The sequence below is a fragment of the Populus euphratica genome, unplaced genomic scaffold, assembly GCF_000495115.2.
Source record: "Populus euphratica unplaced genomic scaffold, PopEup_1.0 scaffold75.1, whole genome shotgun sequence".
NCBI lineage: Eukaryota > Viridiplantae > Streptophyta > Magnoliopsida > Malpighiales > Salicaceae > Populus > Populus euphratica.
Window position 1 is genome coordinate 1,632,445 of NW_011499866.1, and position 18,709 is coordinate 1,651,153.

Sequence of the window (18,709 nt, forward strand, 5' to 3'; positions counted from 1 at the left end):
AAGCAGTTTTTACCAGCCACAAGCCATCACACTTTGTTGTTTGAAGACTATGGAGTGGCTTATTTGCTTACATTTTCTATGAACACGCCTACAATTTTTTATTTATTAATTAAACTACCAAATTCCCCTTGGACCACCCAATAATTAAAATATATATATATATATATATATATATGAAAATACTTACATGCCCTGGAGCAAAATAGTTACACTGCGCATGCAAAAGAAAATTTCAAGAAAGCCCCTAAACTATAGTTATATTTTTTAACTTTTAATCCAAGTTAAATTAAGGCTAATGCATAGTGATTTCTCGACACGGTTCAGGTTCTGTAGTAATGGGATCAGCAGCGTCCACGACCCAAAGATATCTTTAGCCTGAAAACCAAATCCGGTGGCTTCCGTCTTATTTATTACCAGGAAACTACCCGGAAAAAGAAAAAGAAAAGGAAAGAAAACAGTGACAGTACACGGAATCTAACACCGGAAGACACGTTGCAAAATTGAAGACGTGATTTGGGGTGTATAGCAAGTTAAGCCTGAAACGAACGCTGCAAGATCGAGCAGAGAATCAGAGAGGTCTGCAACATGTACGATTCATCAGAGTGCACAGATGCCTGAAACCTTTCCATTTCCCCATTCCCATGGCATATTAAAGGCTTGCTTTAATGCTCGAGGCTGCACCCACCAACCCCTCAACACGAATAATTCACAGAAAAAACGTAAGATTTTCATAAGAAAGCTGAGAGAATGTTTGGTTTGAGGGTAAACGAGGTGAAATTTAACTTCTTGTCATCCCAGGATGATTCTTGAGGAAGGGAGTTCTTCATAAGGGGGGAACTCTTGGTTTTGTGATCTTTTCTTCTTCTTTTTTTAAGTATTATTTTTTCTTTCATTTATATTTTGAAATCACAAATGTATATTATTTGAATTCTTTTTGTTTATATTTAATATAAAATTAATTTTATTTATTGAACACCACCCCAGCTCATAATGAAGCTTGCCCCCAGATACAGAACTGATATGTCATTTGGACTTGGCTATACATCTAAATAGTCACATCAAATAATCATATTAGTTAGCATGCTAGAAATAGATGAATCTCGTCTAGGTCCAATCATGTCTATGTTGATGTCCTGTCAAGACAAGTTGGTTGCATTATAATACAATTAAAACATAAAATTTCTTGGATGTAAAAAAATAATTTATGTTAGTAATTTGAAGCAAATGCAGTTATTGAGATACATTATCTATTTTGACATTTTTTATTTTTGGTTATGATGACTTTCACAACATATATTATTTTTTTTTTAGTGTCACTCTCTACCATCTATCTTATTATATAAAATGAGTAGAGCTCTCTGGATTTCTTTTTTATTCTTCATCTAATTCGACGTCCATATATATTTGAACCATTATATACAAGTATAATGACTCGTTATTAATATTTATAATAGATTGAATATTTACAATACTTATATTTTTATGAATTATGACATTGTAAAACAAGTGGGTTCTAATACATGTGTGACCTTTTTAATTTTGAGATCTCAAATAAATCACTTCTTTAATGATATCCTCACACAAATGCTATCCATATGTTGAATGTATACTAATTATATATAAGTTTTAATTGAATGTTGAACATTATATTTCAATAAATTTTTGACATGTCACTACTTAATTATAATAACATGTTCAGGATTGTCTCTAAATTTTTTTAACCTCCAATTCATCATCTAATAAATCTAAATTTTTATGACTCAAAGCCTATTTATTGCATGGATTTTAAGTATATCCACTCATAATCTTAAAATTTGGAGCGAATAGTACCATAAATTGATTTTCTTAACCTTAAACCTAATTCATAATTGACAATAACTCAAAATCATTGTTTTTCTTAATAAATAATAAAATTAATAACTCATATTCATTCATGTATTTTATAACTAATTAGTATAGTTTAAACCTAGTTTACAAAACACTAATCTTACCTCAAAATCTTAATTCTAAATCCTAAAATAATCAAAATCAACAATTAGCATAGATCTCATCAATTATATGAAATTAATAGAGATGAGCAGTGATGGTGATGAGTGGTGGTCGAAATCCAAAAAAAAGACGTGAGTTAAGAGAGAGAGAGTTGGTCCTCTTCTCTGTAGAGAGGGGAAAAGGGGGTTCATATTATGTTTGATATGTGAATATTTTATGGCGAGGGGAGAGGTAGACAATGGTAGTGTAACGTGGGTTGGGATGGGAGAGGGGCAGTGAAGGAGGAGCAAAGACATGGGAAAAAAAGGAAAGAAAAATGGTGTTGTGGTTTTAATTCGTTTGCAATCGCATGTGATTTGCGAGTTGTAAATGAGGTTCTTGACTCGTCAAATTATATTATTTTTCTAAATATTATTTGAACGGTGTTATTTTTTGTGGTTCTGTTGGGTTCTAAAAAAAACCTTGAAAAAAAAAAGTATAAATAGTTAATGCATATTAGTGAAAAAACTAAAAAAGGTGGTATTTTAACTATACACCACCTTTCAAACATTATTCATTACAATAATATTTTTTTAATTTATTTTTTATTTTATTCTTTAATATTTAGTTTATTAGAGATTGAGTTTTATAATTTTTTGCACTTTGCTTTTTATACAATTATCATAATCGTATGACTGATGTTATGGACTTGACAAGTTAATTAAGTTTTCTTAAGGTTTTTTTTTTAATTAGTGTTTTTTTTAATTTTATCTTTTAACAATAAATTAATTATGAATTAGGTTCTATGACTTATTTCAATTTACTTTCTATTAATATTAAATTATCCCAGTATCATGATCTGAATCATTTTTTTTTTGTTTTTTATGGGATTATCTCAGTCTCATAACTCAAGTCATGACTTTAACATATTAACTTGGGATGACATTGACAATTTTTTTTTATCTTTTTTTAAATTGATTTTTTTAAACTTTATCTTTTAACACTGAATTGATTGAAAAATTGAACTTTATAATTTATTTTAATTTATTTTTTATGAGATTATCTTAATCTTATGACTGAGGTCGTAGGTTTAACAAGTTAACTTGAGTTGTTTTTTTTTTTGTTTTTTTATTTTATTTTTAAGTATTGAATTGATTAAGAATTTACTTCATAATTTATTTTGATATAAGTTAATATAATTTTATAATTCACATCATAAATTTAATATATTATAAATTAATTTAATATATTATTATTTTATTTCCTTTTAAAATAATCACGGCTTAGAAACTTTTTTAAATCACATAAGAATTATTGAAATAATATACTGAAATTGATTTTACAATCCTAAAAGTGACGTGTCAACAATATAGAAGAATGGATGAGGAAAATAGGAACTTAATCATGACACTTACGGTCATTTATCTGAAACCAAAAAATCCCAATCACGGCCACACACACAAACACACACAGTTGTTAGGTCCCCCGATGGAAGATCTCATAGGATAAAATATATTCAGTTCTGAGATAAAGGGAATAATTCCCCTTTTTTTTTTATTTTTTTTCAAACGGGTTAAAAAATAGTAAAAAACAGAATATATCAAACGGACCAGAATGTCCCATCAGACGGACCTATCATTTCGGCAAATATTTTGTAGCACACCGGCGATCTTTTTTCCATCGAATGATACCAAAATTCCACCCGTGTGGGTCCTACTGTCGTCAAATTGACACGTGTCAAAGTTCTTTTTTCCTGACATAAATTCAATGCTCCCACCCCTCTAACCCTAAACCCTCTCCCCCTGTTTTTGCTCCGAAAACATCAGGAAACAAGCAAGCGCATGAAGCAACAAACAAGGCAACCACTATTGAATTTCCTTAAAAAAAAAAAAAAAACCCCGGCAGCCTTGACCATTCAGAAGAGCCCACGGTGCGGAGAAAACACGCGTCGAGAGATCATTTGCTACATTAAAAGATATCGTACACCGCCAGAAGTTTCGAAAAAATCACGCAGAAGTAACTTCGAGGCCAACACTACTTTTTTACGGTCTTACTCTACTTTGCTTACAGAACTGCCTTAAGCCCTTAACTTCCTTTCCTTTTGTCTTCTGTTCCTTCTTCTTCTTCTTCTTCTTCTTCTTATTTTTGTCTGCCTTTGTTGAAAAAAGAAGAGAAAAAGAATCCTTCTCGTCTAGCCCCCTCTTTGCTTCGTATCGTCCTTAAACCAGCAAGAGAACATAAGAAGAAAGCCATAGCCACTGCAGAGAACATAAAGAGAGAGAAGAAGAAGGAGAGAAAGCACGCTGGGATTGGAGGTTTGGCTTGATTTCAATCAGAAGATAAAACTAAAGGAGAAAAAAAAGGGAGGAGCAAGGAAGCAGAATTAAGGGTTGATAGACCGTGTGAATCTAAAAGAATCACACAACCAACCAGCAATTAAAAAAGAAATTCTTTTTGTTTATTACCCTTCTTAAATATTCGCGTGCTTCGTACGGTCTATCCACCCTAATCTGCATTTCGGAAAGAAAGAAAGAAAAAGAAAAGAAACAATCAAACCCCCTCTTCACCCACTCTCTCTTTCATTCGCTTTATCGAGATCTTATTCATTTGTTTTTGCTTGGGTTTTGATTCTGTTTTTGTTTTCTTGATTTTTTTATATTTTACTTTACTCTTTTTTCTTCTCCTTTTAGAGTATTGGACACTACTAGTTAAATTATCTGAGGTAATGGATAGCGAGAGTAATGGTAGGTTTTCGGGGATTGGAGGTGGAGCTGGTCCGTCTTACTGGCTTGATGCATGTGAGGATATTTCTTGTGATATTATAGATGATTTTGTTGATTTTGATACTTCAATTGTTCCAGAATTATCTGTTGATAATAATTCCAATGTTAATAATGATTTCTTTGGAGGGATTGATCACATTCTTGATAGTATCAAGAATGGTAGTGGTCTTCCTCCTCTTCATAATGCTACTACGACAGCTAATGTTTCCAATGGAAGTCGGGATTGCATTGCTGGTGATGGTTGGTTTATTAATGTTGAAAATGGAGTTTGCCATGGGAGCTCGGTTTCACAATCAAATGGTGGTGATAAGGAAAATATTGACAGAAAAGGGCAGGTGGAGAATGGTGGTAATGGGTTGAATTTGTCCAATGGGAAGAGAGAAGAGAGGTTCCCAAACAATTTTGTTAAAGAAAATGGGAAGAAGGATGAGCAGTCCACGGAGCAAGGTATTGAGGGTGATGAAAGGTGCGGTAAAAGGGCTAGACTTTGTTGTTATAGAAATGAGAGGGTGTATTCTAGTAGAGGGCAGCATGAGCATAGGGATAGGGCGAGAGGTCCTAGCAGGAAGAGATCACGGGATTGGGATGAAAGCGATAGAAGGGATAGGGATATTAGTCGAAGAAGAGATAGATATAGTGGTAGTAATAGGAGGGATGGCAGAGACAGGGATTGGAGGGGAAGAGAACTTAGGGGTTATTGGGAGAGGGATCGTTCAGGGTCCAAAGACATGGTTTTCCGATTGGGCACTTGGGAAGCTGATCATAACAAAGAAGGAAGGGAGGCAAATGACAAAATTCAGGAGTGCAAAGGAGAGCTAGAGAAGAAATCAGAGGAGAGTAAAGAGAAAGTCCCTGAAGAACAGGCCCGCCAGTATCAATTGGATGTTCTTGACCAGGCTAAGAAGAAAAATACAATAGCTTTTCTTGAAACAGGGGCAGGGAAGACACTCATTGCTGTACTCCTCATCAGAAGCATCTGCAATGACTTGCAAAGGCAGAATAAAAAAATTCTTGCTGTATTTTTAGTTCCGAAGGTTCCACTTGTTTATCAGGTTGTTTATTCTGAAGACTATGCTGCTTTACGAATGTAAAACTTTGATAATCTTAATTAACTGCAAGTATTGCTTGATTATATTGTCTTGCTTTTCTGACTTCAGCAAGCAGAAGTTATTCGTGAGCGCACTGGTTACCAAGTGGGCCATTATTGTGGTGAGATGGGTCAAGATTTCTGGGATACTCGAAGATGGCAGCGTGAGTTTGAAACAAAACAGGTAGCTCTTGACGTTTTTCTTTATGTTAGATTTTGATTCCACAGCAATATTTTGGTGATATTCAATTGTTATATCTTTCTGTTCTCTATTTCACATGTTCACTGCAGTCATCACCAGTGATTATGACAATGGCTATTAATTTGACATGATTTTTTAAAACATTAGCAGTACAAACAGTAGTTTCTTCTTATGGTTGCTGTATCTTTAATTATATGTGGGAAACCGTTTGTTTTCTAGCATCTTATAGTTTGAACCATTTGTCTGAGAAGTTTTATTCTAACAACCCCAAAGGTCTGGGGAAGGTACAGTAGTAAGAGAATCGGGTCACCACCTTTGCAGTTCATTCTAGTGTCTTATCCAAACTTTGAGCATGTTTATTGTGTGATTTGTATAAATATTAGTTTTATTTGCTGGCTTCTCTCTTACCTCAGTGCTCCTTGTGACTTTTCTTAAACTGGTGTTTGTATATCCAAAGTTTTCTTGAAAATTAGACTTGAGCGTAGTCACTAATTCACAAGAGGTTGAGCTCAAAATAATATGCGAGCCACAAGGTTTTAAGGAGCTCTTAGCCCTAATAATGTGTAGAATGAAAAGAAGTTAAAATCCAATTGATCATTTGGTTGTGCATTGCCCTGCATCTTTTCTTTTGTGTTGAAATTTATTTTTTAGGGGAGGGATACCTGGGACAATACCTCCAGAAAATTTTGCATCTGATGCAAATGGTTTTTTTGGGTTTTGATGAAGGGAAGATAGGTATGTTTGAGGGTGTTTTGCTATTATTTCCATATCTGGGTAATATTATTACAAAGGAATGCCAGAAATTTTAATGATGAATGTGTTTTTTGAGCTATCTAATCTGCCTGTCATTTTGTTCTCAATATATTATGCGACGTAGCTAATGTATCGAGCTGGGAGTTTATCAAAACCATTAATGGGGTTACATTTAGTAAGAATGAAGGGGAAACACCGTGGAAATCTCTTTCCATCACAGCTGCCACAGTTTTAGATATATTCTTTTAAAGTGGATAACAATATCCATTCATAACACTTGTGTTGTCTGTTGCCCAAGTGTTTCAACAACATGTGTCATTTTAAACCAATGGAGTTGCTGCTTATGGCTATCCCTGTCTAATTTGAGGTCCATTTAATTTTATTTATGCAAAATTTCCATTGGTAACAGGAAATAGATACATATTTTGCTTGCTTTCACGCTGGTGGTAGCTTGTTCCTTGATTTATTTAGTTGCTTTTTTCTCTCCGCAGGTTTTAGTAATGACAGCCCAAATTCTTTTGAACATTCTGAGGCACAGCATAATCAAAATGGAAGCCATAAATCTTCTCATTCTGGATGAGTGTCATCATGCTGTGAAGAAACATCCATATTCTCTTGTGATGTCTGAGTTTTACCATACAACTCCCAAGGAGAAGAGACCATCTGTTTTTGGAATGACAGCTTCTCCTGTTAACTTAAAGGGTATTCATTAATTTGTGACTGTTGAATTTGAAGCTGTTCGCTTTCCTAGAATAGTTTTTCTTTAATCAGGATGTTTTAGTTCGTATTCAAGCTGTAAAACCTTGTACTTATAGTGTTGTGTTTCAGGTGTTTCAAGTCAGGTGGATTGTGCAATAAAGATCCGCAATCTTGAAAGTAAACTGGACTCAATTGTTTGTACGATAAAAGACCGCAAGGAACTGGAAAAGCATGTACCAATGCCGGCAGAGGTTGTGGTGGAGTACGACAAAGCAGCCAGCTTGTGGTCCCTTCATGAACAAATAAAGCAAATTGAAGCGGCTGTTGAGGAAGCTGCACAGTCAAGCTCGAGAAGAAGTAAATGGCAATTTATGGGAGCTAGGGATGCTGGGGCCAAGGAAGAGCTGCGCCAGGTTTATGGTGTCTCTGAAAGAACAGAAAGTGATGGAGCTGCTAACTTAATTCAAAAGTTGAGGGCAATTAATTATGCACTTGGTGATCTGGGTCAGTGGTGTGCTTACAAGGTACTTACAAAGTGGTTTACTTTGTCCTTTGTTATTGAAAACTCAATTGTGTAGGGTTCCATTGCTTAGTACAATGGTAAATGTCTTGGAACTGCCACCATGGATCTTGAGAGTGATGACTTTATTGAAATTGCTGATGGATAGGACTCTTTCTACTTTTTTTTTTCCTGAGGATCTTGCGATGTGGGACTGTAACTTTGTATGGCTATAACAATATACTTGGTTTGCATCCATGTTTATTGCAGGTTGCACAATCCTTTCTGACTGCCTTACAAAATGACGAGAGAGCAAACTATCAGCTTGATGTTAAGTTTCAAGAATCCTACCTGGAAAGAGTCGTGTTGCTCTTACAATGCCAATTAACAGAGGGTGCTGTTACAGACAAGGACACAAAAGTTTCAGACAATGGGAATGGCAATATTCACGATGGGCCTGGTTTTGATGAGATTGAGGAGGGAGAGCTCCCTGACAGTCACGGTGGGTGTTGTTAATTCTTGCCAACATTGCATTCAGTAAGTCTACAATAGTGAAACGAAATGGTTCATATAGCTGGCCCAATTACCCATTTGAGATCAAGGCTTGGTGCTGATGAGATTGTAAATCTGTACCGATCTGAATTTCTTAGAATTAGTCTTCACTTTGTCAATTAGAAAATTATTGAATTGAAATTTCTGGAGAAAATTGGATCCATTATTTATTGTATTAGTGCAATTAGGAGTTACATCAGTAAAAGTATAATTAGGAGTAGTCCAGAACCGTTAAGTTGGGAAATTTAGATTAATTCCTTGGTATAGTGATCTATGCTTGAAACTGCTTGAAACAAATGATCTCAGTGTGTCAAAAATACCTTACTATTGGCATAGAGGGAAACTTAGTGAAGTGTACCTCTCATATGCAATATTCATTATGTGACTGGGGACATGACGCACCAGTGTGTATCGCTATGCAGACCTCAGTTCTGCTCTTGATTTTACAACTTTAGCGGTTTTAAGTAGTTTTGAAGGGAAATTATGTTGATACACGGCTTTCCTTCTTCAATTCTGTGGTGTAGTTGTCTCTGGTGGAGAACATGTTGATGTGATAATAGGAGCTGCTGTAGCTGATGGAAAAGTGACCCCTAAAGTGCAGTCACTGATTAAAATACTTCTCAGATATCAGCATACGGAGGATTTTCGGGCAATCATCTTTGTTGAGCGCGTAGTAGCTGCTTTGGTTCTTCCTAAGGTCACATATGTTAATACTTCTGTCTTTGTGTTGCTCCATGTAACATGGTTCTCATTGAGCCTTGTTATTTTATGTCTCACAGGTCTTTGCAGAACTTCCATCTCTAAGTTTTGTTAGGTGTGCAAGTATGATAGGGCACAATAATAGTCAGGAAATGAGAACAAGCCAAATGCAAGACACAATTGCCAAATTTCGAGATGGTCGTGTATGTATCAATGCTATACTTGCTGATTTGGTTTCTTCAAAAGCTAAAGTTTTATGCTAATGCCCACTAAATGCTTCCATATATTGTATAGGTGACATTGTTAGTTGCTACCAGTGTCGCTGAGGAAGGACTTGATATTAGACAATGCAATGTTGTTATTCGCTTTGATCTTGCAAAAACTGTTCTTGCATATATTCAGTCTCGAGGTCGTGCAAGAAAACCAGGCTCTGATTACATCTTGATGGTGGAGAGGTAATTGTGTTGGATCTAATCCTAGTCTCATCTTCTAGCTGGTGGTAGATATCAAATAAAATAACTTCAAACTTTTACCATATCTCAGGGAAAACCTGTCTCATGGAGCATTCTTAAGGAATGCTAGGAATAGTGAGGAGACCCTGAGGAAAGAAGCGATTGAGAGAACTGACCTCAGTCATCTTAAGGATACTTCAAGGTTAATTGCAGTAGATTCAATACCAGGAACTGTGTATCAGGTGGAGTCTACTGGTGCTGTTGTGAGCTTAAATTCTGCTGTTGGACTTGTTCATTTCTATTGCTCTCAGTTACCCAGTGACAGGTGCCTCATCAATCTATTGTTGATAACTTCAGCTATAATCTTATTGGTTGTTGAGGAGTGCTAATTTCTTTTCCAATATTTCTGCTATCCAGGTATTCAATACTTCGTCCTGGGTTTATCATGGAGAAGCATGAGAAGCCAGGAGGTCCCACTGAATATTCATGCAAGCTTCAGCTTCCTTGTAATGCACCATTTGAGGAGCTTGAGGGTCCTGTATGCAGTTCAATGCGCCTTGCACATCAGGCATGCTACTTTGTCATCACAATCATGCTAGCTTTGCTGCTTTTAATTTAGGAATGTGTTAATTATCTGATCAATTGCAGGCTGTTTGTTTGGCTGCTTGCAAGAAGCTTCATGAGATGGGAGCATTTACTGACATGCTCTTGCCAGACAAGGGAAGTGAGGAAGAAAAGGACAAGGTTGATCAGAATGATGAAGGTGAACCACTTCCTGGGACTGCTAGGCATCGGGAGTTCTATCCTGAAGGTGTAGCTAAGACACTCCAGGTAAGTTTGTACTGTTTGTTTCGTGGTTATGACTGCTGTGGGTTGATGATTGGTAATGGTTAAGTTCAGTGAAAGGAATCTTTGTCAATGATGGATTAGAAAAAATAGGAGCCTGCACAAATTTGCTCGTGTTGTTTGAAGACACAGAGATATCAAACTTTAGAATACTATCCTGATGGTCTTGGTCGGTGAATATCCCTGTCCCTATTTTTTCATTGCTACACCATTTTCTTTGCTTTCCCAGTTCAAACTCTTTTCTATACCTAATCAGAATAGGAGCATGTTGTTCTCCTTTTTCATCTGCCTGCACTTTACTGTACCTAGTAGGTATAAGAAAAACATTGAAAACTGGGAGTTTATAAGACATTGGCTACTATACCTAGTAGGTGCTAGAATTTCAGAGGTAAAGAATAGCCTGAGACGTAGTTGAGTGGAGTGGGGTTTCTCTATTTCTTCCTCTCCTTATCTTCTTTTAAACAGGAAAAGGTGTTGGGATTTGAGGGGTCAGGGAGTTCGTGGATGACAATATTGTTAACTTGCATCTCAATGAACTGCAAAAATACCCAGAACATGTGTATTGCTAGTGTCACTTCTCTCTCATCACACCAATTCAAATGCCAATCTTTAGAAGATGCCTTCTATTCCTTATATTTTCCTATCTTTTTTCTCCCTTTACATAGTGTTTTTATATCATTGCAGGTTATCTGTTTTGTGCAGTGTAAAAAAGTGCTGCTATAGGTTTGTTTTTAATTATGGTCTTCTCATAGAACATAGATACTTATTCTCTTTGGCCTTCCAGGGAGAATGGATCTTATGCGGAAGGGATGGTTGCAACAACTCCAAAGTCCTTCATCTCTACTTGTATGGAGTCAAATGCTTAAACAGTGGCGCTTCAAATGATCCATTCTTGACTCAAGTTTCAAATTTTGCAGTGCTTTTTGGCAATGAGCTGGATGCAGAGGTATATCAATTTATTTTCAGTTTCAGCATAGATAGATATGTTAAGCATTTTTCTTCAACACCTTAATTTCTTCAGGTCTTATCGATGTCGATGGATCTATTTATCGCTCGAACCATGATAACGAAGGCATCTCTTGTCTTTCGGGGTCGCTTGCCTATTACGGAAAGTCAGGTCTGGTTTTAGTTAACTATTGGAATAATGTTCCAAACTCCAACCACTACTATTCACTTTTCTCAATGTACATCTCTGCATTTGGTTCCTGATATATTTGACCCTGATTGTGTGCAGCTGGCATCCCTTAAAAATTTTCATGTAAGGTTGATGAGCATTGTACTGGATGTGGATGTTGAACCTTCCACCACTCCATGGGATCCTGCAAAAGCTTATTTATTCGTCCCTATGGTTAGCGATAAGTCTGTAGATCCTATAAAAGAAATTGACTGGGATCTGGTTGAAAATATAATTGGAACAGATGCTTGGAGCAATCCTCTTCAGAGAGCTCGACCAGATGTTTACCTTGGTACAAATGAGAGGACACTTGGTGGAGACAGGAGGGAGTATGGTTTTGGGAAATTGCGACATGGAAATGCTTTTGGACAGAAACCTCATCCCACTTATGGCATCAGGGGAGCTGTAGCACAGTTTGATGTTGTGAAAGCTTCTGGATTGATTCCTAAGAGGGGATGGGATGCAACTGAGACACAAAAACTGGAGCTGACCAAAGGCAAATTGATGATGGCTGATACTTGTGTCAATGCTGATGCTTTGATGGGGAGAATTGTAACAGCAGCTCACTCCGGGAAGAGGTTTTATGTGGATTCCATATGCTATGATATGACTGCGGAGATCTCATTTCCAAGAAAAGAGGGTTATCTTGGTCCTCTAGAGTACAGCTCATATGCTGATTACTACAAGCAAAAGTGCGATCCTCATTGCTTTCCCTAATAATTTTTTATTAGCTCTTGCCCCTTTCTCCTCTCTGAAGATAATTGAATACCTTATTAATTGCTATGGACTGATGCCATTAATGGTAACTTTGATGCATTTCAAATCTTGTGCCCAAAGAGGGGAAAACTTATCTGAATTTGTGATGGAAATATTCCTGTCCCCTAATTGATTGGAGAAGCTCTTTTTTTCTTTTTTGCACAACTGAGTTTGTTTTCATCAGGATATTGATTATATTTATGTATTATTATCAGGTATGGAGTTGAATTGATATTTAAGCAGCAGCCTTTACTAAGAGGGCGTGGTGTTTCATACTGCAAGAATCTCTTATCCCCTCGATTTGAACACTCAGATTGTATGTATCTTTCCCTTTCCTTCAGGAACAGAACCATCTCTGCCGATTATCATGCTTAAAATTTTTTTAGTTTATTGAGCTAAATGGACAAATTTTTGTTTTTGTAGCAAATGAAGGTGATGCTGAAGAGAATCTTGACAAGACTTACTATGTGTTTCTTCCTCCTGAGCTGTGTCTGGTGCATCCTCTTCCTGGATCACTTGTTCGAGGTGCCCAGAGATTACCATCGATAATGAGGAGGGTTGAAAGCATGCTGCTTGCTGTTGAACTTAAGGAGATAATAAATTATCCAGTCCCTGCTTCAAAGGTACTCTATTTATTACTTGAAAGTCTGAAGGCTGTAAACTACCTTGTAACTGATGTGTTCCTCCTTTGTCTACAGATCTTGGAAGCCTTGACTGCTGCTTCATGCCAAGAGACATTCTGCTATGAAAGAGCAGAGCTTCTAGGAGATGCTTACCTGAAATGGGTGGTTAGTCGATTTCTTTTTCTGAAGTATCCCCAGAAACATGAGGGTCAACTTACTAGAATGAGGCAACAAATGGTAAGTAATATGGTTTTGTATCAATATGCACTTAACAAAGGACTTCAGTCATATATCCAAGCAGATCGCTTTGCTCCATCTCGATGGGCTGCTCCTGGAGTGTTGCCTGTCTTTGATGAGGAAACAAAAGATGGAGACTCGTACTTATTTGATCAGGAGAAGTCACTTGCTGAGGATAGAACCGGAATGAATCATCTTGACGATGCGTATGAAAATGAAATTGAAGATGGTGAACTTGAGAGTGATGCTAGTTCTTACAGAGTCCTCTCTAGCAAGACATTGGCAGATGTTGTTGAAGCATTAATTGGTGTTTATTATGTTGAAGGTGGGAAAAATGCTGTTAACCACCTTATGAAATGGATTGGAATTGAGGTAGAGTTCGATCATGAAGAGCTAGATGGTGCATCTAGGCCATTCAATGTTCCAGAGAGTGTTCTTAGGAGTGTTGACTTTGATAAGTTAGAAGGTGCCTTGGATATTAAGTTCAATGATCGTGGCTTGTTGATAGAAGCCATAACGCATGCTTCACGACCATCTTCTGGAGTATCCTGCTACCAACGATTAGAATTTGTTGGTGACGCAGTCTTAGATCATCTTATTACTAGGCACTTGTTTTTTACATATACAAATCTGCCCCCTGGTCGCCTGACAGACTTGCGAGCTGCAGCTGTAAACAATGAAAATTTTGCACGTGTTGCAGTTAAACATAAGCTTCATGTGCACCTTAGACATGGGTCAAGTGCCCTTGAAAAGCAGGTTTGCTATCTTATTCCTTTGTTAGTGCAGTGGGTGGCCATGGTTTTTTTAATTTACTTGGTCTCTTTTATGAAGTCTTTACACTTTGTGAACAATGTTACAGATTCGGGACTTTGTTAGGGAAGTTCAAGATGAACTATTGAAGCCAGGGTTCAACTCCTTTGGTTTGGGAGATTGCAAAGCTCCAAAGGTTCTTGGTGACATCGTTGAATCCATTGCTGGTGCTATTTTTCTTGACAGCGGACGAGATACAGCGTTTGTGTGGAAGGTTAGTTTTTAATCTTGGAACTCACTGGCACGGCTGTCATACCACTTCATCAACTCTTTCAGCTTTTCAGTTCCTACTGTTCATAAATGAGTATATTTGATGAAGATTTCTGTGTCTCGCCTCCCCTTATTACAGGTTTTTCAACCTCTGTTGCATCCAATGGTCACTCCAGAAACCCTGCCAATGCATCCTGTAAGGGAGCTTCAGGAACGGTGCCAGCAACAGGCTGAAGGATTGGAATACAAAGCCACTCGAAGTGGCAATTTGGCTACTGTTGAAGTTTTCATTGATGGTGTTCAGGTAGGAGTTGCACAAAATCCACAAAAGAAAATGGCACAGAAACTCGCTGCTAGGAATGCACTTGTTGTTTTGAAAGAGAAGGAAACAGCTGAAGCCAAGGAAAAGAGTGATGAAAATGGGAAGAAGAAAAGGAACGGCAACCAAACTTTTACCAGACAAACATTAAATGATATCTGCTTGCGTAGAAATTGGCCTATGCCATCATATCGGTAAGAATATTATCCAATGTCTGTCCTCATATCAAAATAATAGATAAAAAAAAACAGCGTCATTTTACTAATTTTATATTTCGGCTTTTAAGGTGTGTCAATGAGGGTGGTCCTGCACATGCAAAGAGGTTTACTTTCGCAGTTCGTGTGAATACTACCGATAGGGGATGGACAGACGAGTGTGTGGGAGAGCCGATGCCGAGTGTTAAGAAGGCCAAAGACTCTGCTGCAGTTCTTCTCTTGGAACTATTAAATAAACGGTACTCATGATATCAATAATGGAGCATCATTTTGCGGAGTTCAAGTATCTACCTTTCCTTGGATAATCCCGCGCAAAAACTGTGCTGTTCTTGGAACTTTACCTTCTACCGTATATTTTTAACATCAATGTTACTGTTTCTTTCAACGCAGTCGAGTAGAAGTGCTCAAATTTGCGAGACCAATAACACAGTTGGCACTTTTTTTTGGCCTGCCAATAATAGTGAGTTGGTGTCAAGTAGTGTATAACGATTGATTACAGTTTATACTCATTTGCCTTGGGAATAGCTCCATCAAGTTCATTGTCCCTGAAGACTGCCATAAATGCTTGAGCAGTGGCTGCTTTTTGAATGGATTGGTTGCTGAAATGGCAATTCAAAAAACATGTCCTGCTACCATCCATAAAGAAACCTGAAAATTCTTTCAGGGAATCCAAATGTAATCATCCCATTTTGAACTTGCTGTTGGCAATCGACTATTTGCTGTCAATGTACTTCAACGTTGTTCCCTTATTAAATAAACAGAACAGATTCAAACTTTCAATTTTTGTTTTCATGGACAAACATTAATGTGCAAGATTTAAAGGTTGTGGTACTCTAAACAGTGATAACTCTATATTTGTTTGAGATCCATGGCTGAATCTGCATAGTTTCAAGACAAATAATAACAATAACAATAATCAGGACCCAATAACAGAGTATATAAATTCTGGAATCAGCCAAAAAAAGTGCTGCTGGATCAGTTCCGGCAGAGAAGAACAAATGTTTGCCTAGTAGCTTAGAATACCAGCATGCACAGGACACCCTTGTGAGCAAAAGCTCCCACGGAGAAACACCGACCCTGCAACACAGTGTGATCATGTTAGCATTGATCACCAAGGAATAAATAAACGAAGATTGTATTGTCAAAGACAGACTGCCGCGTGCAGGATGGAAACCAAAACCGATGGATGTAGGGCTAACTGAAAAAGATCATTTGTGCAAAAGATTTCAGATGCAACAGACCACCGGCTTAAATGGGAATACCTTTAACACTGCAAGAAAATAACTCGAACACCACGCTCCAAAAAAATGAATTCAGGCAATGACACCCTCCTGATCATTAAATCTGAAAAGTTCATTTCTATAATATCCAGAGTCCAGCAGTTGAGGGAAAGGCGGTGAAGGGGGTACGTACCAGCCAGATAAGTGAATCACTGAAAACATGTTCCAATTCATGGAAAAAGAGTCTGCAACAACAAATGGAACTCGTCTTGCAAATCTACAAAAGAAATTAATGAAAAGAATAGATTAGAAAAATATTTATCCCTGAATAGCTGTGCGTTAATAATCATGGCAGAGAGATATGGATCCCAAAATTTGTTTTTTTAATTATCAAGTCTCTATGTCAACGTCTATTCTGGAAATCAATCCTGGAGAATTATGATTCCTCTTATGAAATTTATTTATATGCTAATATAATGTATTGCAAGGGATTTTCGCAATTCTTTTACTGGGTCATCTGCCTACGAAGCTTATAATTTTTTTGTTCTGGATCTATTAGCGTATTTATTTATTGAGAATTACTACAAAAAAATCAAGATCTGGTTTACATGATTATTAAAAGTGTATCAACTAAGGTTTTATTTCATAATTAAGCACGATGAGATTGTGATGTTAATTAGTTTAGGACTAGCCACACTTTGATGTGATAATTAAGAACTATTAAATTATTAGGCTTATAAGGTACGTAGTTTAATTACAATTATTTTATAAAAGTAATGGCTTGGTCATGCAGAGGTTGTTATTTTTATGATTTAAGTGGTATAAAATAATAAATGAACATTAAAAATAAATTTTATTCTAGGCCCTCGGATGTAAATACATTTTAGTCTTGGTATTTTATTTATTAGTCTTGTTATTAAAAAATTAGCAAATTTTATGCATGATGCAACTTCTGCCATATAAATGTTAAGAGTTTACTACTAAAAATTGGCACTGGTTGATTTAGATAAAGTACATCTTTCATTGCATTAAAGTATTTTCTTAGTTATTGCAGCTTTTTTTACTGCTTTTATTCATATATTTAGTATTTCTATAGTATGTGATGATAATTTTATTGATTGGAAGGAAAGTATACACTTTAAATTGAGATGTGTATTTAGATTTGACCTTACAGAAGGATGAATCATACATCCTCACGTAATCAAGTAATGCTAAGAAAAAGACTAATTATAAGTGGTGGAAGCGATGTAATAGTTTACATTTAATGTTTATAAAATCTTGCATAAGTAAAAATATTAGGAATTTTATCCCTCAATCCTTCAAGACAAAAGATTTCTTGAAGGTTATAGATGAGTAATTTATTCATCCTAACAAGGCATTGGTCAGCACTTTAATAATGAAGCTTTCAGATATGTTATTTAACTATTTTAAAGGTGTGCTTGAGCACATTATAGAAATAAGGGACACTTTTGTTCAGCTGAAATCCTTAGAGGTTGATATGTTTTAGTCATTATTGATTTATTTCATTTTAAACTCTCTCTATGGAACATGATCCATTTAAAATTTCTTATAAGACACATTAGAAAAAATAGTTACTTAATAAATTATTAACTGTGTGTTCAAAAAGAAGGAAAATCAAAACTTGCAAAACATGAAAGTGCTCATTTGATTTCAAAGTTAAGGGAAATGAAAAGAAGGGTAAAATGACCCTTATGAAGAAATATAGAAATATATCAATAAAGCAATATGAAAAAATAACCAATATTTTTTTTACATGAAACTTGAAGTGAAGAAATATAGAAATATATCAATAAAGCAATATGACAAAAATAACCAATGTTTTTTTTGCAAGAAATGGGGACATGTTAAGAAATATTGCTACATGTATAGAAATGCCTCACAAAAAAAGATAAACCCATCTTTTTAATATGTCATGAATCTTTTTTTATTAAGATTCTTCCTGATATATGATGGATTGATTCTGCTTTTACAATTTATATTTTTAATATCATAGAAGACTTTCTAAGTTTAAGAAAATCAAAGAGAAATGAAAGAGATATTTATTCAGAAAATTAGACGTGCTTTAAAGTTAAAGCTATATAAATTTTTAGATTAGTTTTAAAATTTTGACTTATTTTAAATTTAAAAAATGTGTTTTATGTTCCATTGTTTTCTAGAAATCTCATTTTAGTTTTTAGACTCTATAATGTTGGTTATGAATTATTTTTTTATAAAAACATTTTAGTATTTTGAAAAATAAAATTTTTTTTGGTGGTGAAATATTAATTAATGGTTTATATATAACTATTTTAGACCCCACTTTTGAGTTTAACTATTTATCAATGTAAGTTGATGTTGATTCTAGTATTAAAAGAAGCAAAATTGATGAAAATTCTTATATGTTATGGTAAAAGAGATTAAGTCACATTTCCATTGAAAGAATTAAAAGATTAGTGAATAATAAAGTTTTAAATATTCTTGATTTTAGTAATTTTGGTACTTGTATAGATTGTATAAAAGGAAACCAAACTAATAATATCATTAAAGATGCCATAAAAAAGATCAATTTTTTTAGAAATCATATACACTGATATATGTAGACCAT

At 35.6% G+C, this 18,709-nt stretch overlaps 1 protein-coding gene across 1 annotated transcript; it reads left to right on the forward strand.

The window, feature by feature from the left end:
* Positions 1-3,748: 3,748 nt before the first annotated feature.
* Positions 3,749-15,503, forward strand: DCL1 (dicer-like 1). Its single transcript, XM_011027044.1, has 20 exons — positions 3,749-5,803; positions 5,909-6,022; positions 7,285-7,495; positions 7,622-8,016; positions 8,262-8,493; positions 9,068-9,240; positions 9,323-9,445; positions 9,537-9,697; positions 9,786-10,019; positions 10,112-10,262; positions 10,343-10,525; positions 11,325-11,486; positions 11,562-11,657; positions 11,775-12,406; positions 12,686-12,786; positions 12,894-13,093; positions 13,169-14,086; positions 14,190-14,354; positions 14,490-14,863; positions 14,956-15,503. Exons 1-20 carry the CDS (start codon positions 4,694-4,696, stop codon positions 15,131-15,133), a joined length of 5,913 nt encoding a protein of 1,970 aa, XP_011025346.1. The 5' UTR covers positions 3,749-4,693; the 3' UTR covers positions 15,134-15,503.
* The last annotated feature ends 3,206 nt before the right edge of the window (positions 15,504-18,709 follow it).